Source organism: Astyanax mexicanus, chromosome 21, assembly GCF_023375975.1.
Source record: "Astyanax mexicanus isolate ESR-SI-001 chromosome 21, AstMex3_surface, whole genome shotgun sequence".
NCBI classification, from domain to species: Eukaryota; Metazoa; Chordata; class Actinopteri; order Characiformes; family Acestrorhamphidae; genus Astyanax; species Astyanax mexicanus.
The window spans coordinates 5,858,003-5,885,976 of NC_064428.1; the positions used below are offsets into that span (position 1 = coordinate 5,858,003).

The 27,974-nt window shown below is 36.1% G+C and overlaps 1 protein-coding gene across 2 annotated transcripts; it reads left to right on the plus strand.

The window, feature by feature from the left end:
- LOC103025432 (uncharacterized) lies at nt 1-27,946 on the plus strand. 2 transcript variants are annotated; one of them, XM_049469278.1, is made up of 12 exons: nt 1-195; nt 970-1,032; nt 1,163-1,246; nt 3,455-3,757; nt 9,165-9,509; nt 13,572-13,697; nt 16,387-16,515; nt 17,397-17,498; nt 19,176-19,268; nt 19,364-19,465; nt 20,719-20,811; nt 27,478-27,946. In XM_049469278.1, exons 3-12 carry the CDS (start codon nt 1,207-1,209, stop codon nt 27,603-27,605), a joined length of 1,461 nt encoding a protein of 486 aa, XP_049325235.1. In that variant the 5' UTR covers nt 1-195; nt 970-1,032; nt 1,163-1,206; the 3' UTR covers nt 27,606-27,946. The 2 variants fall into 2 exon arrangements, with proteins under 2 accessions (XP_049325235.1, XP_049325236.1); XM_049469279.1 differs by lacking the exon at nt 9,165-9,509.
- Nucleotides 27,947-27,974: the final 28 nt, after the last annotated feature.

Below are 27,974 nucleotides of genomic sequence, written 5' to 3' on the forward strand. Positions count from 1 at the left end.
TGAGTACACTGAGTACACTCACAGTCTGAGAGCTGAGTCTGTATCCTATAACTGTTATTACCGCAGATCCAGGGTCAGTTTATAGTAATCTAAGGCATTAGATTGAAAGGCGAGAGGCCCGTACGCAGGCAGGCAGTGTTTCTGTAACCGGGAGCGTCTCGGGCTGCTGAATCAGGAGCAACTGCTCAACCTCCGGTAAGTAGCTGCACGTCTGTTTTACAGCCATTCTGAATAATCAGATTACCAGAACATTTCATTTTAACTAGAGGTGGAAAAAGTACTGAAAAAATGTAATGAAGTAAAAGTACCTTTACTTTGCTAAAATTTTACTCAAGTAAAAGTAAAAGTACCCATCTAAAAATCTACTCGAGTAAAAGTAAAAAAGTACTCAATTTAAAAAAGTTACATAGTTACTTTTTATTATTTGATGTAAAAAAAAGTACAACAAATTATAAGTTAAATCGTTTTTAACGAACTATTATTCCACATAATAATTTGGACCTTATATTATTACGGGTCACAAATATTAATAATTAATAAATATTAGAATTAGAATTCTTGAATTAAGAAATATTAGAATTTGTCCTAGTCAGGATGTGGACCTGGGCTTTTTACTATTCAAAATTACAGTGTTTTTTTTTAGACTGTACATACTGTACAGTGTAATGTAAACACTGTTGGATATGGTTGAACGCGGAGTTTAGGTTGTTTACTGAACTATAACAGTAATTAAATGTTAAATTAAAAGAGTTTTCAGTGTTTTATACAGTATATTTATTATATGTTCAGTTTTACAGACTGTACACACTGTAGAGTGTAATGCAGACTCTGTTGGATATGATTAAATGGGCAGTTTAGGCTGTGCTCCAGTTTAACCAGCCGTTTCGCATCTCTAGTAATGAAGCTCATAGTAAAGGTCGTATTACGAATCATCTGATCTGATATAGACCCTGCGCTCTGCTCCCCCAGTGCGTCTGGAGGTGTGGCCTCCTGCAGAACGTGGAGGAATCTCTATCCCTGTTTAAACACAGCGTAAGTGCAGCTGATGATCATAACTTCATTATTAATACAATTTATTATTTTTTATTTTTGTGTGTATATTTTTAAATGTTTCTGAACAGTATGAACAGAGTGATTTTGACTTTATTGTGTTGTTTTATAGAGTTATTGACTGTCTCTGATTACGCTGACGTCGACCGTTGCAATATGAAAGATTGTGCCGTGATTTTGGCATCATTTCTAACAGGTAAGATCATTTGAAATATGTATTCAGATTAAATGTTTGAGTGTATTTACATACATACACACACTACAGGATTTGGGTAATCAGATAATAGAGTCAGACAATAATATACAGCTCTGAAAAAAAATAATAATTAAGAGATCACTCCAGTTTCTAATTGATCAGTTTCTCTATTTTTTTTTGCTATTTATAGGTTTATGTTTGAGTAAAATGAACAGTGTTGTTTTATTCTATAAACTACAACAAACATTCCTCCCAAATTCCAAATAAAAATAGTGTCATTTAGAGCATTTATTTGTAAAAAATGAGAAATTACATAAATAACAAAAAAAATGATGCAGAGCTTTCAGACCTCAAATAATGCAAAGAAAACAAGTTCATATTCATAATTCAATTTTTAAGATTTCAGAAATCAATATTTGGTAGAATAACCCTGGTGGTATTTAATCACAGTTTTCATGCATCTTGGCATCATGTTCTCCTCCTCCACCAGTCTTACACACTGCTTTTGGATAACTTTATGCTGCTTTTCTCCTGGTGCAGAAATTTGAGCAGTTCAGTTTGGTGGTTTGATGGCTTGTGATCATCCATCTTCCTCTTGATTATATTCCAGAGGTTTTCAATTTGGTAAAATCAAAGAAACTTGTAATTTTTAAGGGGTCTCTTTTTTTTCTCCAGAGCTGTATAACATATTTTTGATTCGTAACCAATAAATAGAATAAAACATGAGTTAAACAGCATGTAAAGTTCATGCTGCAGCTTTTTAACATATGAATACATCAGATAAATGATTATTTAAATCAGTTTCAGTGATGCTTCCAAACTGGAAACCATGTGGTAGGTGCCTGTGCGCATATGCACAGCCTGAGAACTCATAGAATACTCTAATAGTTAAGACTTTACATGCACTGAGAAATACAATTACTGAGCTAAAATGAGATCAGTGATGGTTTGGAGAGTCATGTCTGTCATCTGCTGGTGTTGATCCACTGTGTTTTATTATCAAGTCTAAAGTCAGTGCAGTTTTGTTTTCCCACAAAATCTTACAGCACTTCATGCTTCCCTCTGCTACTGACAACTTTTATAGAGATGTGGATTTCATTTTCCAGCAGGATTTGGCACACTGCCCACACTGCCAAAAGTACCAATTGGTCTTATATAATATTCTAATTTTCTGAGATAAAGATTTATGGGTTTTCATTATCTTTAAGCCATAATCATCAATAATAAAATAAATAAATGCTTAAAATAGATCAATCTGTTTGTAATACATCTATATAATGTATAAGTAACTTTTAATTACAGTTGCAAGTTGTTCTCCTATTTGAATCTCCTCTGAAGAGTGGCATCATGGGCTCATCAAAACAACTCTCAAATGATCTAAAAACAAAGATTGTTCAACATAGTTGTTCAGGGGAAGGATACAAAAAGTTGTCTCAGAGATTTAACCTGTCAGTTTCCACTGTGAGGAACATAGTGAGGAAATGGAAGAGCACAGGGACAGTTCTTGTTAAGCCCAGAAGTGGCAGGCCAAGAAAAATATCAGAAAGGCAGAGAAGAAGAATGGTAAGAACAGTCAAGGACAATCCACAGACCACCTCCAAAGAGCTGCTGCTTAGAAGAGCCCATGATGCCACTCTTCAGAGGAGATTCAAATAGGAGAACAACTTGCAATTGGCCACCTTAAATACCTTTTCTCATGATTGGATACACCTGGCTATGAAGTTCAAAGCTCAATGAGGTTACCAAACCAATTTTGTGCTTCAGTAAGTCAGTAAAAAGTAGTTAGGAGTATTCAAATCATTAAAATGATAAGGGTTCCCATACTTTTGCACCGGTCAAATTTTGGTTTAATGCATATTGCACATTTTCTGTTAGTACAATAAACCTCATTTCAATCCTGAAATATTACTGTGTCCATCAGTTATTAGATATATCAAACTGAAATGGCTGTTGCAAACACCCAAATATTTACAACTATAAATTATTAAGATTAATAGGAGTGCCCAAACCTTTTCATATGACTGTAGCATGATATTCTATTTTTTTTTAGATGCAGTAGTAAATATACTGTAAGAAAAATGCACTAATCTGATTATAAATGTGCATGTACACACACTCTTTATGACTGTATTGAGTTTGCCTAACTCACTCTGTCTTTAAAATGTTTCTTCTTTAATTATTAAACACTCTGTCTGTTTCCACACACAGCATGTCTGGCTGTGGAGGTGCAGTTTGGGGGTCGGGTCTCGCTGCCCTGTAACAGCTCAGCGTACGGCCGGGGGGAACTGGACGTGCAGTGGGAGGCTATGGGAAAAGACGTTGCCTTCTTCCAGGATGGACAGCTCGTATCTGGATCCGGCTACGAGGGGCGACTGGAGCTCCAGATATCGCAGGCTCTGGAGGGGGACTTCTCTCTGACTCTGAATCATGCGGTGATGAGCGACTCTGACATGTACGAGTGTCTGTGGCAGGGGAAGAGGAGCATCTCCACGGTGATACTGAAGGTCTTGCGTATGTATTGCAGAAAAAAACTTTTCTTTTCCTATTCTCTCATCATTTATTTGCATATTAAGCATGCAAATGAGCATCCACCCTATACTTACCATCAGTGTGTAGTATTGCCCACCATGGCTACCTTCTCCCAGATTCTCAATTCCCAGCTAACAAGTGCCGTTGTCAGCCATTAATGCACTGTAACCGAAGCTCTCCATGTATTACTCCGCCACATGCAGATAACCTAGCAACGATGCAGCGCTTACAAGCCAAACTGCACAACTACAAACAGAGCAACAATGGAACTATTTTAACTCGCAAAGTTTTTATAACCAATCAGATCGTATTTTCTCAACCTTTTTAACTCAAAATCCTTTAAATAAACTGTGATAATGGAACTGTAGTATAAACACAATAATACACTTGAGGTTTGTGCTATAAGGTGTCATATAGACACTGCAGTGCCAATATTACACGTTACAGCATGAACCACGAGTGTATTATTGATTAAATAGAACGTTTGCTGAACGTTAGAATTAACATTCTTAGTTTAACGTTCAATCTGTCAATTTTTGTTAATGTCATTAGAATGTTTTTAAACGTTCTGGTAACATCCCCGCAACATTACTTGAGTGAATGTTTTAATGTTTAGTCTTAGAAATGTTACATTCAACGTTTTCATGATGTTAGTATTCTTCTATTTAAGAATGTTTTGTGAGAAACGCTGAAATAACGTGACATTAACCCTTATTATTTCAAACATTTTCAGAACATATCGTTATTTCTGTAACGATACAGGCTAATCTTCCTGGAACCTTTTAAAAATGTTCGTAAATGTTCTCATAGTGTTCTCTGTTAGCTGGGTTAATACATAATTTAAGTAATGTTATTCCGAATAGGCAATTCTTCATCTAGATCATGTTTTTTATTAGTCACTAAATGGTAACGAAAATGGTAACTTGCTCTTATGACCTGCAACACTTTGTCCAGGCAGTCAACCATTATATAGACTATAAATTAATATTCTAGGGAAGATAGCCCTGGTGGACAAAACTACACACTGATGCTGAGTGAGGGCTGGGACAAATAAATGATGCCAGAAGCCAACAGGAGCGATATACATTTAGTGTGATGTACTAAGAAATGTTAGGTAGACTTTGCCTTACTTTTTTTGTTTGTCTCACATAAAATTGAGGTACATTTAGATAATATTTACTCAGAATATGGGGTGAACTCTACACAAATAGTACCACAAATAGTTGCTTCAACACCTCAACACCATATGGATAAACTTGCTACACCACTAAAGACTAGCCCTAAGTTCAGGTTGTAGTCATAGAGAATACATTTTAAAAACACTTTTTCTGCACTTTTTTCTCTTACCAATTTAATATGTACTAGTGCAAATACAGAATTAATACAGACGCACACTATAAGAGTAAAAATGTAAAAAATTACAATAACATTCAAAGGTTTTTCATTTCTACTGTAAATATTTAAGTGAGTAGGAATAAACAGACCTTCAATAAGCATGACGTTCACGATAAAACATTTTAAGTATGATTAGTCTTATTTCATGAGATTGTTTTGTACACTTTTTACAAGTATACCTAGGAAAGTAGCACAATGATATTATGTAAAACAATCTCTCAACAAAACAGATACTTCTGTAAAGAACATTACTCCAGCACCACATTAAAGACTCAATGTTACGTTCTGGAACAAACATTGTGGTTGTTGAATAAATAACTACTTCGTTTAATAGTTGCTTTGGGTAACACTTTATAATACTGTTCCATAGTTAATAGGTAACTAAGCAGTAACTAATTAATAGTGCTGCATTAACACCTAAATATTTTCTATTAACTACCAGGGAGTACTGAATAATTTCTCAGTAGATAGTACTGAACTAATGATTATAGTAGTTCACTATTAACTTCACAATAATTACTGAGACTTACATATCTCCCAGAGAACTACTTACTAATGATGTCTTCTTTATAATAACTATTCATTAATTACTGCTCAAATCAACATTAATTACTGAAAACCCTTACATCCCACCTGGGGAACTATAGATCTAAATCAGTCTACACAAACAATTCATATCAGTGGTGATATTAAAGGCATATTTGAGTGACACCATTTGTAGTAGTAGTAACCTTAATTACCTTATTATCATCATTATCTTCCAAATATTAGCAACATATAGTAAAATACTACAGTGTGTCGTAATCTGCTTAAACCCCATTTTTAAAAGAATTTTTTTTTTTTTTTTTAATAACGTAATATTATTACATAGTAGACATTAGTTATGTTCTCCAGAAGACTCTAAGACTGACTGTACTCAATTTTGTTTTAATGGTCACTGCTTTAATTTTCAGCACCAACCTTATAAACGTTCATCTTTAGCCTTGCAGTCTCACAGACTTTTAGTGCGCATTATTAGGGTAATTACGGTAATTCCACAGCGCCGGACCGCTAGCCTCTATCAGTGTGTTTATCTGCTGCTGCAGGTTATTCTATCAGTGGTGATATTAAAGTCAGTGACACCACTTATCATATATTAACTTTACTTACCTTAGTATGCTCAATATCTTCCAAATGTTAGACACACTGAAATGTGCAGTAGTCTGCTTAACCCCCCTTTTTGTAATGTTCTGTCAGTGTGTTACAGGTGTTTATTCTAAACCTGTGCTCTTCTTCAGTCCTCCTGGAGATGTGCTCAGTAGAAGTGATGGCTCACATACAGCTTTACTCTAGGCTGTGTCCTACATCCTTATTCTGGGGGAAATCATGTTTAAATGAATAAATATTTGTGTTAGATAACGAACTAGGCATCCCTGTGTTCTTCATAGATAATTAATTAGCCAGTTAACTAACACACACATAACCTAGTTAACTTAGCCAGTTAACTAACACACACATAACCTAGTTAACTTAGCCAGTTAACTAACACACACATAACCTAGCTAACTTAGCCAGTTAACTAACACACACATAACCTAGTTAACTTAGCCAGTTAACTAACACACACATAACCTAGTTAACTTAGCCAGTTAACTAACACACATTTAAACTAGCTAACTAACACACACATAACTTAGCTAACTTAGCCAGTTAACTAACACACATTTAAACTAGCTAACTAACACACACATAACCTAGTTAACTTAGCCAGTTAACTAACACACACATAACCTAGTTAACTTAGCCAGTTAACTAACACACACATAACCTAGTTAACTAACACACATTTAAACTAGCTAACTAACACACACATAACCTAGCTAACTTAGCCAGTTAACTAACACACACATAACCTAGTTAACTAACACACATTTAAACTAGCTAACTAACACACACATAACTTAGCTAACTTAGCTAGCTAACACACATCCTAAAGCTGGCTAACAACCCACAAAGAGTCCTCCTCTGATCCGGGGGTAAAATCAGCTGGAAAAGATCTCAATATCTTGATTACTAGTTTATTTTCAATCAAATACAGAAATATGAAAGCAGCAGAGTCTCTCTTAATCCTCCAGCAGCAGCAGCAGCAGCAGCAGCACAGCAGAGAATTTACACGAAGGACCAGGAGAGCTGCGTCCGCTGTGAAATTACCGTAATTACCCTAATAATGCGCAGAAAAAAATAAATCTCTGTGAGGCTGCAAACGCTGAAGATACACTTTTATAAGGCTGATACCTAGTATTAAAGCAATGATTGTTACATTATTACATTAGAACTTTCATCAATGTCTTCTATGCAATAATATTACGTTATAATGTTGTTTTTTTCTTCCAAAAATTGATGGTTAAGCAGAGTAATACACACTGAAGTATTTTACTATATGTTGCTAATATTTGGAAGGAACTGAGGATAATAAGTTAATTAAGGTTACTACTACTACTATGGTTTCACTTGCTTAATTCAAATATGCCTTCAATTAATATGCATTTAATTCAAATATGCCTGATTTAGATCTATAGTTCCCCAGGTGGGATGTAAGGGTTTTCAGTAATTAATGTTGATTTAAGCAGTAATTAATGAATAGTTATTATAAAGGAGACATTATTAGTAAGTAGTTCTCTGGGAGATATGTAAGTCTCAGTAATTATTGTGGAGTTATTAGTGAACTACTATAATCATTAGTTCAGTACTATCTACTGAGTAATTATTCAGTACTCCCTGGTAGTTAATAGAAAATATTTAGGTGTTAATGCAGCACTATTAATTAGTTACTGCTTAGTTCCTGCTTAGTTACCTATTAACTATGGAACAGTATTATAAAGTGTTACCGTTGCTTTGTTACAATAGACAACCCTTCCAATGAATACCCATAAATTTACCATTTCTCCAGTTTTGGTAAAAACTTATTTTATTTTAAAATGCCTTTATGAGCACATTTTTAATGTACAAGTAAGAAGAAATAACTGATATCTCCCAAAAATGGGAAATAATTAATATGTGGTTATTCATTGGAAGCGCTCAGATAAACTTAGACTAATATAGTTCTCAATCCTAAAATGTTCTTAATTTTTTAATCCTGGTCTTGGCACCCTCCTACGCAGCACATTTTAGCAATGTATCTGCTGTAACGCTGCCATTGCAACTTTAAAAGGGCTGGTTAACGATCTGATTGGTTAAATCATGTCTGTTGCCTCTATTTTAGCAATCTATAGACAAGCCATCAACAGCCCACTATTGCAGCTTGATTTAGGATGTATCAGTGTCATTTCTATCGTAACAACGGGAAAAGTACACCTTATACAGCTCTAAATGCGCAAAAGGCATGTCCCAGCGTGTGACTTGCCATTCCCTTTAGGAGCCAGGTGCACTCTGACTTTGGCACATTGCTATTTCAGGGGCACAACTACCTGGACGTGTCCAACTGAACTGCTTGTTCCAGGTTGCAAAGCTGCCAACAGGCAAGCGCTATGGGTTTGTGCACTGCTGTGTGTCTATGAGTGCTTAACAAGTAGGGGTGTGTTCACATTGAGGATGCACCTGTGTGTGCAATTTACTGCCAAGATAACAATGAACATCTGACTGTTCACGTCTGTCTAGGTTGATTTCATCAGTCAGTGTAAATCAACCTGTCATCAATCAGTCTGTCTTTTCCGTTGCCATGATACTGTAGCAATACTAAAGAAATTTACCTGAACACACCTCATTTCCAGACCACCACACTCATCAGTGTAGATATATTCAGAAGCACCGCTCGCTGCTATTTAAACAATGCAGGTTGTTGGAATTAAATAGACTGTTGGCCAAATGCAAGATAGCAATAAGCATTGCAACATGCCTTATACAGGGTGTAAGATAAGGTCCTATATATGCAGGGAAGGGGGACCAGGTTTGAGAAACACTGCAGTAATAGATGTACAAATTGATTTCATATTAATCTCAAATCTTTCCCTTCAAGCTCCATCGTTTCCTGAGCTACACACCATGGTACGAGAGGGGGAAGATGTCACACTGCCCTGCTACGCTAACATACCCAAAAATAAACCTCTGGAGAAAATGTTCATCCAGTGGTTGAAAGATGATAAAGAAGTGTTGCTGCTCAGCTCCGGAGAGATCACCACGAAGTCCATCAACGGGCACCTGGAGTTACCACCCACAGAGGACCTAAAGCAGGGCATCCTGTCCCTGAATATTAACGCAGTGACAGTGTCGGACCAGGGCGTCTACAGATGCCTCTACAGAGCTGTTGATTTCGAAACTCCAAAGAGTGGAGATCCTGAAACCTACACCCTCCGAGTTTTAGGTAAAGTATTCCTGCGTCTCACAGCACATCCTAATATAGAGCTGCTGTCATTTTGAGGAAAGGTTAGCTAGTAAGTTAATTAGCAAGAACACAACTTTAACACAGTTCTGAATAAAAAGTTTAGCTTGGTTAGCTAAAATCCCTTCTAGACTATTAGCTTAACATAGCTTATCTACCCAGCTAAAACAATTGCACCCATCTGCTCTGCTAAACACATGAAAAGGCCCCCAGTGGAAAACTATGTTTCCTATTGCCTCCCAGCATCATTTTTTTTGCATAAAGGGCAAGACCATCATCCAGAACTTACCATTAGTGTTTTTCCCATGCCTTGTGTATTAAGTCACAGTTTCCAGTAGGGGTGTGACGAGACCTCGCGAGATAAAAAAAAATAGGTGAGCACCGCGGTACAGTTAAAAAGCTCTGCGCGACAGTGCTCTTACTGTCCCAAAGTAAATCCTACACGTGACATAATCCCTTAGCTCTGTACTGTATTTAAAAACATGTTCTGTCTCTGTTTCACTTCAAGCACAGTCTTAATATGACTGGTTATGGTTCTGCAGAGTTAAATTACAAGAGATTTAGGAGTAAAAAACACAAAGCCTTAATATGACTGGTTGTGGTTTGCACTTTTTGTTTGCACTATATAAGACCTAGAAAAGTTTTATTTTTATTTTTTATTCTTATTCTTATTTCTATTTCTTATAGAATCAATGTGTGAGAGAAACCAGTCTGTTAAGTTTGAGTTTGAGTTGATTTTTTCAAATAAAATTCTAGTTTTCAAGCCATTTTTTATTTTTGACGTTTTCTTTAAAATTTTATTTTTAAATCTCGTCTCGTCTCGTTCTCGTGAACCCAGTATCGTGTCTCGTCTCGTGAACCCAGTATCGTGTCTCGTCTCTCGTGATATTAGTGTCTCGTCACACCCCTAGTTTCCAGTTAAGATAATGGTAACTTGCTCTTCTAACCTACAACACTGTAGCCAAATCGCTTGAATTAGATAATTAAGTCGTAGCCACAGCTTTTTAAGTTGTGGGAACAAGATCCTAAGTGGTGGCCACAACTTATTAGGACATGGGAATGAGATCCTAATGCGTCCTTAATAAGTCGTGGCCATGGCTTAATTATCTCGTTCCAACGCCTTAATTATCTCATTTCCACTCATTAGGATATCATTCCCACATCTTAACAAGTCTTAATCGTGCCTTAATATCTCAATCTCACACCTTAATTATCTCGTTTCCACGCCTTAATAAGTCTTGGCAAATGACTTAGGATCTCATTCCCATGCCTTAATAAGTCATGGCCAATATTTTTACATAACGTCACTTTAGGGGATCCCTATTACTGATCCACAGGCTCTGTGCAATTACTCACTCTCACCAGAGAGGCCTCCAAACTCCCCCCAATTAAAAACAATTCATCTAAACTTACAGACTGTTTCTTTAAGTTACATTGTAGCTCAGAATAAAAATACAAGTTTCTATTACTGAAGGGACATTTCTGCAAATTCTGACTATGATAAAACTCTGATAATCAGGGTACAAAGAGGTTGGCCTTGTCATAAAACAATGACTGTCTCAATCCAAACAAAAAGAGGCTTAAAGGGCACAAAATCAGCAGCTTAAAGATGACTGGTAAGAACATGAGCAACATAAACACACCAGCAGGACTCCTCTCATCAGCCCTGCTCTCGCTCTGGCTTAGCGCTTATATTCCTATATCATATTTAGCATGCTGTTCCGCCCCCAGTTAAAGGGATCGGGTTCAGGGAGCCCCAGTCATACTTCGGTTAGTGACGAGGGGTTACTGATATGCGGCTCAGCAAGGTATGTTATATATGTTGTTCCTTAAACTCAAACGCAGCTATTGGTTGTCATTAGGGGTGTGTCATATTGCATCGTACACAGTAATATAAACACAGTATTGACAGATATTGAAGATTTAAGGGTATTTTTTATTTTATTTTTTTGATTTATTCATTTAATTATAAACAAAATACATTCTATATACAGATATATAAAATGCAGCAGAAGGAAAAAAAAAATCATATAATATCCGCCCCTATTTTCTCAAGAATAATTTTAAACAATAGTAATTTATCAAAAACAAACCTAAACTAAAAAATAAACAACAGTTCCTATAAATACACATTATACTATTTCATATTTTCTAAACAAACCAACTTTTATCATCATTTTAAACACACACATCGATCTAGCATTTTTAAAATCACTCTCCAAATTATTCCAGAACTTTACTTCTTGGATTAAAGTACACCGCTCCTTCAGACTAGTTCCAAATCTGGGCTTTAAAAACGTCTCTATCCCCTTAAGATTATAACACTCTCTTTCTCTTAACAAACTTTAATTGGATTTTTGAAGGTGATGTGTTTTTTTGAGCCTTGTACATTAACAACAAACTATTAAAGTCAACTAAATCATAGAATTTCAATCATTTGAACTGATAAAACAGTGTATTTGATATGTTTTATGCATGGGACATACATGGGACATTCCAGGATTTTGGTACATTTCCTGTCCCACCACTTTTCAAATGTACATTTCAAATGTACGTATCCAAAATATCAAAATGACTATTTTTTGTGAAAAATGTACTTGTTATAAGACAAACTGTAAAATATGGTGGAAAAATAAGCTCCTTAGATATTATTCAAAAGACTGAATACCTTTGGAGCACCTCAAAAAATGGCCGTTTTCTCTTGTCCCACACGTTGGGTGACCAACTCCTTTGGCAAATTTAACAATTAAAATAAGCTCTAAATAAATGACTTCCTCTTGTATATTGTTGATCTGCATCTCCTTTACTTATGAAAACAACTTCTTTGGTCTACAAAGTTTTGCATGTTACAGTTTTTATGCTATTAAGTTGTGTCCCACAACATGCGCTCAACCCTGTTACCATAAGGAATTTTACCTGCAGAGAAAGAGTTAAAAATATTTCTCTACTGGCACAAAGGAAGTGACATCACAAGGACATTTTCTGCCCACATGGCAAGACCAAGTTCGTTCAAGTTGTGTGTGTCACTCAGTGAACTCAACCCTGTTACTCATATTGTAAGACTAATAATGAGTAGAGTCAAAATTTACTTTATATACTTATATAACCATGTTTGTCCTTGATCTTGTTTACATAGCTAAATTTTACAGTTAGCATCTGTTCCTGGGGTAAACCACAACTTAGCCTAGATTTACAACCCTGTTACTCGCAACCCTGTTACTGTAAGTTACCAAATATATTGCATAATCTAATTTAAAAAACTGCTTTGATACCTGAGCTTGACGAATCAAACTTTTTGATAGTCTGTTACCTGTATTTAATTAATATATGACTAAAAATGATCAAATTGAAGATCAAAGTTTCAGAAGTGACCACCCCTGAAATGTACCAAAATCCTGGAATGTCCCACAAATACAGTTCATAAGGATGCACTAAATATTCTACAGTATCTTACAAAAGTAAATACACCCTTTACTTTATTGTGAATATTTTGGGACAACATTGAAGAACGACCTGAAACACATCTTCAAAATGAAAAAAACTGCCTTGCAGAAGAAGCTAAAGGTAAAGATGATGTACTGGCCAAGTATCTCAATATTAAGCATATGTGGGGCATCCTCAAATGGAAGGTGAAGGTCTCTAACATCCACCAGCTCCGTGATGTCATCATGGAGGAGTTTTCCAGTAAGAGGATTTCAGTGGCAACCTGAGCAGCTTTAGTGAACTCCATGCCCAAGAGAGTTAAAGCAGTGCTGGAAAATAATGGTGCCAACATAAAATATTCACACTTTGGGCGCAATTTGTCCATTTTTACTTTGGGGTATATTCACTTTTGTTGTCAGTAGTTTAATTAATTATTTAATGGCTGTGTGTTGAGTTGTTTTGAGGGCACAGCACAACAATTTACACTGTTATACTAAAGCTTTATATCATATCATAGATATCTTAAAATATTTACAAAAATGTGAGGGGTGTACTCACTTTTGTGAGATACTGTATTTTGGTATAACCTAATTATTTCAAATTTTTGTCCTGTTTCCCAAGAGTCTACATGGATGGAGGAAGCTTTTAACGTCACTGAAATGACCAGTTTAAGCAGCAGTACAGAGACTACTGAATTAACTACCTCTACTAATGGAGACGCCACTACAGCGCAGGACACTGGTACAGGTACTGAACCAGATCCTGAGTGAAGTTTGAGGATTCCTGCTTTAATGCTTATTTCGGAAAAGTTACACTCAATATACACTCAATGACAAAAAATTAATACCGTAATTTCTGGGCTATTGAGCGCATCTGAATGTAAGCCGCACTAATCTTAAAAAGAAAAAAATATTTGTACTTATACAGGTCACGTCTGACTTTAAGCCAAAGTTGTCCACATTAAATAACATGATATATTTACACAGAAAAATGTTGGATGGAAAAAATAAGGAAGCACTTAAAAATGATGAGTTTCTTCGATTGTACCAAATTAAAAAAAATATCTCTGGAATATGATCAAGAGGAAGATGGATGATCACAAGCCATCAAACCACCAAACTGAACTGCTTGATTTTGTGCATCAGGAGTAAAGCAGCATAAAGTTATCCAAAAGCAGTGTGTTAGACTGGTGGAGGAAGAGAACATAATGCCAAGATGCATGAAAACTGTGATTAAAAACCACCAGGGTTATTCCACCAAATATTGATTTCATAACTCTTAAAACTTTATAAACATGAACAGCAATGTTTATTTTTCTCAAACATAAACCTATAAATAGCAAAATCAGAGAAACTGATTCAGAAACTGAAGTGCTCTCTTCATTTCTTTTCCAGAGATGTATATTAGCTGCACTGTTAAATAAGCGTCAGTGTTCGAAGCATGTGAAAAAAGTAGCGGCTAACACATTTTAGACACTGGATCTCGCCATAAGAAGGTGCAAAATGGTTGTGTACCTCCTGGTGAGAGATCGTAGACTTCTAGACATGCCCCTATAGCACATTTATATACAATTTGCCCAGTTTTACAGACTTTAAGAGTGGGCATGTCATTGGAATAAGAGAATGAAGATGGTTTTTAGAACGAATTGTCCACTAATTAGGCTGCCCAACTAGGTTGTCTTCCTATGCACTGGAACTGTATCATCCTAAATGATGAATCCAGGTTTTCTTTGGGATCCAACATCTGTCCAAGGTCTGTCAACTGTTGGTGGGACAGTCAGTCACCTCTAGTAGTGATATGAGAGACACTGACAGCTGAGAGATTTGTGCAGGACATCCTGCTGACACGTGTTGCCTCTCAAAGCTTCTGACTGGCATTGTTCAGCAGTGTTACGACCTGATCTGGGGTCAGGCCATAACAGAAAATGAGAGTGGGCTCTCACTCCAGACCTTATGCAAGTCTAAACAGTGGCCACAGTGTAAATGTAATGAATCAGGATGACTTTATCGACACAAGATGTGAAGAACAACTTTATGGGTGAGCATAGGCAATGAAAACACAACTAATTAAACCTGAAATAAAAAAAATACAAGAGAAAAGGGTAGACAAAATAAACTGTCACTCACCCACTACTTTCCTAAATATATATACAGGGGTTGGACAATGAAACTGAAACACCTGTCATTTTAGTGTGGGAGGTTTCATGGCTAAATTGAAGCAGCCTGGTGTTCAATCTTCATTAATTGCACATTATTGCACCAGTAAGAGCAGAGTGTGAAGGTTTAATTAGCAGGGTAAGAGCACAGTTTTGCTAAAAATATTGCAATGCACACAACATTATGGGAGACATACCAGAGTTCAAAAGAGGACAAATTGTTGGTGCACGTCTTGCTGGAGCATCTGTGACCAAGACAGCAAGTCTTTGTGATTTATCAAGAGCCACGGTATCCAGGGTAATCTCAGCATACCACCAAGAAGAACCAACCACATCCAACAGGATTAACTGTGGACGCTGTAAGAGGAAGCTGTCTGAAAGGGATGTTCGGGTGCTAACCCGGATTGTATCCAAAAAACATAAAACCACGGCTGATCAAATCACGCAGAATTCAATGTGCACCTCAACTCTCCCGTTTCCACCAGAACTGTCCGTCACCACAATCAATTATTGTGCTCTAAAACCAGGTGTTTCAGTTTCATTATCCAACCCCTGTAAGTGTCCTTTAGCCTAAACATTTTCCATACGTTTGACTTATTTCTGTAAATACTATTCAAAACAGTACTTGTAGTGTTTCTTCCAGTACTTTCATTACTACATTTTACAATAAACTACTTGCAATACTGAAGTACAAAAAAAAATGTTGAATACTTTAGGACTTCTTCTTAAGTATAAAGCTTAAAGAACACTTCAACTTGTACTCAGACACTTTTTTAATATACTTTTTTAAGTCTGGACCTCTAGAACTTTATATTTTTTATGTCTGGCCAAATCGTATCGACAGTAATATTATCATACTTTTTTAAACAATAAAAAAAGAATCCATATTATGAAAATTTAAGTATTCTCTCCTGGAATACGAGAACATTGTGTATTAGTTTTGCAATTTGCTGTAAAAAAAAAAAAAAAAATTTAAAAAATTAAAAAAAATATATATATATATATATATATATATATTATTGCAGTTTATATGGATGCACTAAATATTCAATAATCATAATTCACTCTTCATAAGTTACTGTTGTTTACCAAACATGTTTACAGATTTGTTTCTACTGAATCTTTACAGTTGTTCCGCTATATAAAACATTTGTTTTGTTGTATTAGTAGTATTTTCCTTAAAATTATAAAAATATGTTTGTGTCTAGCATCTCCTAGGCATGTTACCCATCCGAGTAACATCATCATTCTCTTTATTCTCATTTTTGTCCTGTTCCCAAGCATCTACGCCATGGATGGAGGAAGCTTTTAACGTCACTGAAATGACCAGTTTAAGCAGCAGTACAGAGACTACTGAATTAACTACCTCTACTAATGGAAACGCAACTACAGCGCAGGACACTGCTACAGGTACTGAACCAGATCCTGAGTCAAGTTTGAGGAATCCTAGCAAGGCGTGTCCCAATGCTCATTGCTATCTTACATCCTGCCAACAGTCTATGTTCATGCTTTGCGCCTGTAATGCTAAAATAGCCTTAGATATTAGGAATAAATCTATGCGGATGCCACACCCATCGACATAGATATATTCACAAATGCTGTTGCTATTTAAATGACACAGACGAAAGGAATAAAAATAGACTGTTGGAGTGGTTTAAGATAGCAATAAGCATGGCACCTACCCAATTCTTCCCAAATTATAAAAGAGAAAATGTAACAAAAATAAAAGCAGAATGTGAAATAGATGTGCCTGAGCAGAATGTTTTTCCAGGTCATGAAAGGGGACGAGCCTTAAATATCTCTCTGGGTTAGTCATTAGTGACTGGGTTAGTGAGCTCCCCTGGTGGCTCATCTTGGAACTGCATGCTGCAAAACTGAAAAGAAATGTCTCTGCCAGACCGGAATACTTTATTGGCCTGTTTAGTTGCCAGATTTATCTTTAATCAAGCATTTACTGGACCCGCTGGGACGACAGCTCTAGCAACCTAGGAGTGCAGGATCTACAGGTCCAGCTGTAACAACATCTGAGAGTAAATGTGCTGCAGGATGTCGTACAAAACCAGTGTACCTCCATACCCAATCATACAGTATCTCATCTTGTGTCCAGGATAGATACATCCCAAAAAGGTACTAGAGCCTCTAATTTAAAATGATTCTATTTCAACAATGGCCTGGTTGGTGTGTTATACATTTTTGTCAATAAGTGTAATTTAAGGTTGCTCCAACAGGAACAGTTTGGAATGTTTTTTCCACATTATTTTTGAATAATCTAATGTAATGTTTTCCTCTAGTGACCTCAGAAATGCTGCCACAATCTAACACAACTATTGACTTCACTTGGTTTATTGATGATGCCAGTGAAGGCGGCACTACGATACAGGATACAACTGAAGGTACTGTAGTGGAATTGCACAATTGTTTGAATAGAAAAAGTTCTGATGTTTGACTTCAAACCAAGAACCAGAATCTAAGCAAATTATTTTGAGGTACATATTTGTAAGGCTGCTGCAAAATATTAGTTAGATGCATTCCAAAGTCTAGACTGCATCTTATTTGGGCCGCATTTTTTGACCGCTAAATTATAGAAGGCTGTTCCAAAGTAAGAACTGCAGCTGATGGTCAGAGTTATTTGAAGGACGCAGCTGATGTATCCTTCATAGCTCTCAGCAACTCCCAGTTCAGCTCCCAACTCCCAGTTCCAACATCAGGGGAGAAAAAAAGACAATGTTATAAGAATGTGTAGTAATGTTTGGAAAGGTTTCAGAAAGACATATAAATAATATATGTCTCAGGAGCATTATGTGACAAAACATGTGACATAATAATGGTTTGCATCACAACGTTATTTAAACATTTCTCACATAACATTCCCTGCTAGATGAATACTAACATAATGGAAATGTTAAAAGTAACATTTCCAAAACATACAGTTAAAACGTTGACACACAACATTGACAACTTGAACGTTTTAAAATTATTAACATTCATTGTAACTGTAACTTGTAAATGTTAGCTGGACTGTTGCATATGTGAGACCAACAGGCTACTAAGAAGTACTCTTCATAGAACAGCTATAGTTTGCAGTGTTGTTTCTACATGGTTTTCAGAAAGTCATCTAAATACATGAAATATATTTTCTTCTAGTGATATCTGAAATACTAACACAGTCTAACACAACTACTGACTTTACCGGCTTAATTGCTGATGCCATTGTTTACAGGACAACAGTGCAAGATACCATCGGAGGTTCTTAAGCTTTACTGTAACAGACATAATGGAAATCCCACCCTGCAAAAACTAATGTCAGGGAGATAGCATTAAAGGGTAACTAAACCCCCTGATTTTTGCTGACTCCACCCTTAGCTCAAATGAAAAAAAAATGGGAGGAGTAGTTTGAGAGGGGCATTTGGGTGATGTATGGGTTTAGGGGTGGGGTAGGAGGCAGAGCTGATTGGCTGAGCTACAGCAGCAGCAGTGTGCCTCTGATAGTGGTGAGACTCGGATGATTGGATGCCAGCAGAGGGGCGGTATTATTGATTTATTTGCATATTGTGATGTGTCTGCGTACCAAAGTACATGGAAACATCATCAATGACTATAGCAGAGTTTAACCTGAAAGAGCACTGCAGAGGCAGAATTTACCAGAATAAACTCGTTTTTTAAATGATAGGAAATGTATATAAAGATTTTACTTCAAAGGCTATGTAGGCCACATAGGCCGAACTAAAATTGGATGTTCTATCCTATAGACCACTTCATGTTTATGTCACAGCACCTCGTGGCTATTGCTTTTTGGAACGCCGCTCATTACTGCATTAATGTCTGAATATTTGTTACGTATCTAAACCTTGTGTTCATTTAAGCTCCAAAATTAGCAGCTGTATTGTTTAATAGCAGAGAAAACCTCCTAAATGATCTTTTTTTTTACTCAAAAACAAACTGTACATTAAAGTTTAAAATGTACATTTTATGCAACTTCATAATAATGTTACTCCACTGCTTTAATTTGAATTTGTTGAATGATTAAAGCACATTATTCACATTGTTTACTCTATTTCTACTGATCTCAGAGATTCTTCCAGAGCCAAGCCCAACTGCTGACGTTTTCGGGTTCATTGTCGATAACAGTGCTGACAGTACTACAATACAGGATACTGAAGGAGGTACTGGAACTTTACTACTAACCTGACAGTAAAACTACTGATATCTGTTCCTGATTAATGATGTAAATAACTAATAATAACATGTCTTTTTCTAGTGATTTCACAGATACATCCTCAGCCAAGTCCAACTGCTCACCTTATTGGGTTCATTGCTGATAACAGTGCTGACAGCACCACAGTAGAAGATACTGTGGAAGGTAATGCAATGGGTCCTAACATAAACCAAGCATTTCTTTGTTTGAATGAAATGAAGTTTTTTATGTGCAAATATAATGATCATATTCAGTGGTGTGAGAAAGTATATCTCATTTTTTTTTATCAAATAAACTTTAATATCAGACAAATATAAAGTGAGTAAATATTTAAAAAATAACTTTTTAAATCATAATTTCATTTATTAAGGGAACAAAAATTAAACACTTTTTGGGAAGCTAAGTTTAATTTTACTACTAACCACAACCAGGTCTGATTACTGCCAGTAAACTACCTGTAAAATCAAGAAATCACTTAAATAGAACCTGTCTGACAACAGGAAGCAGATAAAAGATCTCAAAAAGCAACACTTTATTATACCCCAATCTGAAGAAACTCAACAACAGATGAGAAAACAAAGTCATTGATCATCTATCAGTCTGGAAAAGGTTATAAAGTCATTTCTAAAGCTTTGGGACTCCAGAGAACCACAGTAAGAGATATTATTCACTAATGGAGAAAACATGGAACACTGGTGAACCTTCCCAGGAGTGACCGGCCGGCCGACCGAAATTACTCCAAAAGGGCATGAAGAACTCATCTAGGAGGTCACAAAAGAACCCAAAACAACATTTTTAAAAAGAACTGCAAGTCCCACCACTCGCCTCAGTTAAGATCAGTGTTAATAATTCAATAATAAGAAAGAGACTGGGTGAAAATAATGATCTCCATGGGAAAAATAAAAAAAAATACTGCTAAATAAAATGAACACAACAGCCCATTTATCATTTGCCACAAACATATTCATGATCCGTAGGACTAGGTAAATATTACTAAGTAAATATTTTATCCCCATGTAAATATTTTTTTGGACTGGTAGTGTGATGGCCTGGAGCTGCTTTGCTGCTTCAGGATCTGGACAACTTGCTGTAATAGATGGAAACAGGAATTCTGCTGTTTAACAGACAATCCTGAAGGAGAATATACCGGCCATCTGTTCATGAGCTCAAGCTCAGGAGTACTTGGGTTCTGCAGCAGGACAATGACCCAAAGCACACAAACAAGTCCACCTCTGAATGGCTTAAAAAGAGTAAAAGAAGGTTTAGGAGTGGCCTAGTTAAAGTCTGATTGAGACGCTGTGGATGATCTTAAACAGGATGTTCATGCTGGAAAATTCTCTAATGTGTCTGAATTAAAACAATTCTGTAAAGAAGAGTGTTTTGTTTTTGTTCAGCAATGTTTCTTTCTGTGTGTTTAGAGACGATACCACACCCAAGCAGGACTAAAGACTTTGCTGGGTTAGTTGCAGATTCCAGGGATGACATCAACGGAGGTCAGGATTTACTGGAAGGTATTGTATTGCATGAGTCACAAAAAAAGTGAAATTGTAATGTCCATGATAAAACCACTATTCTGAGATCATACTACATCACAGTACATACACTAAATAGTAAAAAATACTAAACACTAAAAAGTGTTATCTCTGCGCCCCTTTCCTGGGGCGGTCCTGATGAGTGCCAGTTTCATCATTATAACATTTTTGATGGTCTTTGCGACTGCACTTTTAAAGTACTTTCAAAGTTTTTAAACTCTTCATTTCTGGAAGTATATTTTACTTTTCTTACTTAAGTAGTTCTTTCTTCTCATAATCTGGATTAGAGCATTACTCAAATATTCACTATTCACTGTATACTTGTAACTCTACCTCTTCACTGCTTTACAACTGATGCTCTCAAACACTTTATTAAGAGACAAGAAATTCAAGTTCAGCGCAGCTGTTAACTGAAAGCCTGTATTCCAGGTGACTCTACCTAAAGTTGACTGAGAAAATCCATCAAAGATGTGCAAAGCTGTCCTCTAAGCATAAGAAACTAAAATATAAAACATTCTCCCCTACGGATTCACAATTAGGTTATTCCCTACTAGGTCCATTAAGCGTGTTGCTGAAGGTGGCATGGAGATGCTGGTCAATCTCCTCTACTTGGCAAGCGAGGTCGCCGTTTTGCTTCTGGCCCAGTAGGTTCTTGGTGAAGTCTGGGTCCTTCCTTTGCCCTTCCTTTGATGCCATTTTGCCCTCCTTAGTGTGATGATTCTCTGTCTTATAATGTTTGAGAGTTCAGATAGGGCACTTCATCCTTCTTGAACTGACATCTCAGGGATTTACGCTCTTGTCTCAGCTGGAAAATCTTGGCTTCTCGCCGAATGAGCTTTGATGGATTGCTCTTTCCTCGTCTTTCCTCGATCCCAAACCGCTCTGCTCCCATGCTCATAATGGTGGCACACATGGACTGAAGTTTCTGGTCAACACTGACACTTCTCATTCAGCTTTAGGCTCTCCTTGTTGTTCGTGGGAGACCACTTCACCCTACACTCTAAAAAACAGAGGTACGATCTAAGAACTTCTTTGTACTCAAAGGTAATAATTGTACCCTCAAAGGTACACTATTGTTTTTTACAGGGTCAGATTTGTTCCCTCTGAAGTACAAAGTAATTTCTAACAGCATGTATTTTCAAAGTACAAATTTGTACCATTTAACCTGCAGCCAAAGGTACATTCAGTATTCTGTATCACTGCACTAATAAACAATATATATTTTAATTGCACATTTTTTATTTGAAAGCCAGATAATTTTCGATCATCAAGTTTTTGAGCCATATTTAGTTGATAATAATGTTTATAATCTTTATAATCTTTACTGGCACAAAAACCATGGGTACAAAAAAGGACTTTCACTGAAAGGTACTTTTTGTACCTCAATATAAAGTACAGCCCCAGCGACAAGCTTTATACTCTTTTAAGTACAAATCTGTACTTACTTTTCTTAGTGTGTACGTTGGTCTGACTTGCTGCTTGTAGAGGGATTTTGTGATGCTTTGAGGTTCTGGGTACTGCGGAGAGATTACAGACCTGGCTTTTCCAGGTTCTGCAGTCGGCATGACGAAAACTGTCGCATACTGAGCAGTGCTTCACTTGGTCCCTCCTAAGGCAGGCCATCTTTGTCTGGTGGATCTTCAGCCCCTCAGGTTTTTGCAGACCTTGCTGAAGATCTGTTCCTACACTGTGCTCTTTAGGGCACAGTCTAGGGGTATGTTTTTTTACCCTCTTCTTTCCCCTTGTATCCCTCTAACTGAAGAAATGATGGCTGCGCGTGCACACACTGCGGCTTACCCTGTCTTCCTGTCCTGTCCTTTTTCCTCCCTTGTATGTTATTGTATGGATGGGTTGATGGCTAATTTCGCTGGTACTTGTGACCATGTGACAATAAAGGCAATTCTGATTCTGATTCTGAAGATACAGACTGCGCTCGTATTCCTTTTCCATTTGCTTTGGTCAATGCAGGTAGTTCTGTCTTATTGGGATGCTCCCCCTCCCCCCCTCCTCCTCTCTCTGGCATCCCTGGGGGGAATAACTCTTTAGGGTTGTCTGTAGTAGGGTTGCAACGGTATGAGATTTTCACGGTATGATAACCGTCTCAGAAAATACCGCGGTATCACGGTTATCACGGTATCACAGTTTGTTACATATATTATTAAACTGACCCTTAAAGAAATTACAACAAAGTTTTTTTGTTCAATTAACTATTTATTGTAGAAACCTGGAACAATTATAATTTAATGTCTCCTTAAAAAAAATAAGCTGTACACCATTAGGTGAAGGAAACCAGGTTATTACATGTACTCTAAAAAGTAATGGTCCTGTATTTAAAATATTCAGTACAATTATTTAAGTTTAAATTATTTAATATCTGATAAACTGAGCCTGGGTCAGTGTCTGATCAACAACTGTTGTAAACGTCCGTTTTACTGCCAAGTTGGTATATAAGCAGATACTGCAGAAAGAGGGGATTTATTTCTGACATGATCCTCACAATAGAGATTTCTATTTTAAGGCTTTCACAGCGAGTCTGGTGTTAACATATGAAAAACAGGCACGTCAGAATTTGAAAATGAACGCATGTAAATGAATGGCGTCTTTCACATCCAGTCCGGCCAGGACCTTTACACGGACACGTGAATCCATCGTAGCACGCACTTCACTGTACCTGCGTGCCCAAATTTCGGATAACTCAGCGCTTTTGCGGGCGCTTACCGCATGGGTTGTGCACGACTACAAAGAGATTTTATTTATGTTCGGATTAAAATTATAAACTAAACACATACTTTGCGCTGCCGTGTTCTCGGAGATGGGAGAACAGGTTTGGCGTATGTCCCCCTTTAGCTGTGACTTTACGGCCACATTGATTATAAATCGGATAACCATCCTCGGGTGCGTTCGGCGGGTCTCTGAAATAGTCCCACACTGCTGATTTTAGTTTAGCCTTTTTTTAGGCGGACGGAGATTTGTTTAGTCTGATGCACTTTCTGCCGTTCTCACCGCTGTGTGCTGAGCAGCTGAAACGGAGCAGAGTTGCGCATGCGCGGGTGAGTTTCTCCGCTGGCTTGCCTTTTACCGGTAATAAGCAAACACACACGGTATGATAACCGTGCATTTTAATACCATGGTATACCGTGAAACCGGTTACCGCTGCAACCCTAGTCTGTAGCATATATTTGGGTGCTCCCTCTTGTGAGCTACAGGTCGAGGGGCCTGCCCTTCCTGCCCCCGACTGCCATCCCTCAGAGCTGTCTCTGCAGCAGTCACCACTCTATAAATACACAAAAATAATGAAAAGCACTGAATTTAAGGTGTGTACAAACTTTGACTGGTCCTGCACCTTTAAATATTAAGCCAGATTAGAAAACATACATAAATATTAAGATCTGGAAGGCAAAACAATAATTTACCTTCCGCAGACTACTTGTTTAGTTCAGACCTTTGGACTTTTTGTTTACTTTGATTTAAAATATAATGATTGTGAAAGGTGCTGCAAACCACGTTCTAGAGAAAAGGACAACAAAAAATTGGTTTGACCAAAAATAGTGGTCTAAGTCTGGGAGTTAAACAAGAGAGAAAGGAACAGAAGCCTTGCCCTGAGTGTGTCACTCAGGAGTATGGAAACAATAGATTATGCTGATGTTTGCTGTATCTACTGTAACTGTAGATTAACACATATTTATAAACAGAAATAAAAGGAATTTGAGGGGAATCTGTCATCATCCTGCATTTTTTACTTGAGGGGAGTGACATTGAGGCAGAATTTGGCACAACACCAGGAAGGGAACACCACAATGACAACATTTTACAAACCAATCAGTGTTAAGTAGTGCTGGGAGGGTTTTTACCAAAAATGCATGATGATTTTATGGTATATTACAGTACTTTTTATTATTTATTCATATTTTTTGTGATTTTTTCAACTGGACTTAAATATAGGTCAGTGACTTACTGTACTGTTAGGAGTACATCTAATATCATATATAATATACAGCGTCTTTAAATTGAGGCTTTGATTGGTATTGATTTTACTTTGTCCCACAAAATTACACAATATATGAAGAAATCAGACTTCATTACCAGAAAACCAGCTGAAGCATGTCAACAATAGACTTAAAAAAAGAGATACGCCAACACCTTTTAGAAACTAGCTAAATATTTTATTTATATAAACACTATAAATGGACCTAAAATACTCAAAGTTTATTCAAAAGAGATATTACTCAAATGTTTTATTGCGATATACAATTTATTTTTACTGAAGCCATTAGAGATATTAAAGTATTTAAGCAGCTGTTTATCAGTTTATCACATCAGTTTAGCCTTTGGGTCTCCAGTTAACAAATATATTCAGTTCAGTGTGCATTAATATTATCCTTCACGCTACAGTATTAATATACTGTATTAAAAAAAAAAAAAAAATAATAATAATAAAAAAAAATAATAATAATAATAATAAAAAATAAAATAAATAAATAAATAAATAAATAAAAATAAAGTATTAATTGTCCTCCGAAGAGGGGGGGTGGTGGTTGGGCCAAAAAAAAAAAATATATATATATATATATATATATATATATATATATATATATATATATATATATATATATATATATATATACTGTATTTAACCCTTTCATGCATGAATTATTAAATCACTGATGTGGATTTTTTTCTATGTGTTTTTTTACATAATAAGTTTTTTTTTTATTATTATTATTATTATTTATTCTGTCGGAGATACACAACTGTCCACTGTGCAAAGTTAGTGCACAAAACAACTTTTATTGGCTCCCCTAAACTTTAAAATATACTAAGTAATAAAAAAAAAAAAAAATCCAGCCTCTCCCATTGTGGAGATGTGCAGACTTTAAATAGGAAATTAGCATATATACATAATTTAAAAAAGAATTTAATAAAAAAAAACATACTTCTCATTGCTCAGACAAGCAGTTGGAGAAATTTCATTATGATGTTTAATCTAAATGTTACCCTTATTTTACTTTTACTTTTTTTTTACTTTTATTATACCCTATTTACCAGTAGTTTACTATTGTTATATTGTTATGATGGAATATATATCATAAATAATATAAATTATAGCATACTAACAATTAACACATTAGTTTATAATAATATTTCCATAATAATACATATAATAATATATATTACTAATACATATATACATATAATATGTATAATAATACTACAATAATATAATATAATAATAATAATAACATATCTATAACTGTATTATAATATTAATAATATATTAAAATAACAATGATTAGAGCTAATTTAGCAAGTTCACTCAATGTCCTTATAATCTAAATGTTACCATTGGTGCATGACGTCCACTATAGTGGACAGTTACATTTTGACACAGAACCAAAATAACTACATTACCTATTTTGATTAAACTTTCATTAAAGTGTTCCTTACTTCATTCTAAATAAGAAAAATATATATATATACCTGCATATTTCTTGCAGAATAAAAAGATTTGACCGATATTCCAGAGGTCATATTGTCATTTTCACTGTTGGTTGCCATCTTGGATTTCTGATGCAATATCTCTATTTTGAGTTGAATATTGATTAAGATATTTATATTTTACTCAATAAGGAGTCGGTTTGAAGACAGCTCTCTGGTGGTTTGGAGTATGTATTGCAAATCTTTTGTTTTTTTAAATGCGTTTCAGGAGTTCTGTTCTCATGTTTCTCCAGGCAGGACAGCGTGAGGCTCCATGGAGCTGTGTTAGCTTGTTATGCTAATGGGTTAGCGTTAGCTAGTGAGCTGTATCTACTTCTTTGGTGGTACTGTTCTACACGGCACCCTGCAGCGCCTCTAGCGGTAGCCTACCGCTAACTTGCTAACTGCTGCTCTTATAATAATATTTAACAACACCGCAAAAAACTAATTCATGTAAGTACTTTTGAGACGTGACTGCCTATTTAAAAAGCAACAGAAGTTGTTCATTTGTTGGAGTTCATTTGTAAAATTTCTAACATATTTAGTGTGTTTTTACTCTCTTTTTCTCTCTCACAACTTTAATCCTTTACAGCTTTGAAAACATGTATTATGCAAATTAGCTACTTTCCTTACTGAGTAGTTAACACTAGCGTTAAGTATAGGGAGAAGCAGATCATAAAGGTGATGACAACTGAAAGTAGTAATTCTTTAGCAGATCTTCAGTGCTCTCATTAAACTGCAGTGGATCAGATGCAGCAGTGCTGCTGGAGTTTTTAAACACCTCAGAGTCACTCCTGGGCTGAGAATAGGCCACCAGAAGCATCCTGTGGGCAGCATCCTTTTGGGCAGTGTCCTAAAAGCACCACTTAAGGATTAGAGGATGACCAACACATATATACTGTAAGCCAGGCCTGCAGCATCAGGAACAGATCGTAAGTGACACCATGAACATCAGGTTCCATTTCCTGCTCAGGTTTCCAGCTGATAATTTTAACTCAGACTGACAGTTAAACGCACTCAGCCAACTGCAGGCTCTTCATTAGTCTATGGAAATTCCAGGATGATCCCAACATGACAGGAAGCTATGTAAACACCTTTACAGCATGATGTTATAATAATCCCAGATAAATCACACTTGAATTCACAGTTTTCCTTTATTTTGTCTTTCAGGTGAAGGAGAATCGTTTGAGTTGGTTCTGGATGAGAAGGTGCCGTGGGTTCGTATCGGGATCATCAGCGGAGTTCTGCTGGTCACTGCAGCGCTCATGGGAACACTACTGGCACTGGGGAAACTTTGACGAGTAAAGAGGAATGAGATAAATATTATAAAAAATTAAAATCAGTGTTATTTGTACAGTATATTCAAATATTGTCTTGCATTAAAAAAAGTGATTAGTAATTTATGTAGAATAAAGGGTGATTGTGAGGTTTTTTTTTTCATATTTTGCCATTAAACAAACAAACAGCTAAATAAAACTATCCATTTCTGTAATAATAAAGATGTTAAAGCAGAAATGCCTAAGTTTTCTATCCAGCAGTAGTATTCCTAAGTTGGAACGAGACAGAATTTCATAATTAATGGTATCAGAGTCCTGGCACAACCATCCCTGCAATATCATATATATATATATATATATATATGTATATATATATATATATATATATAT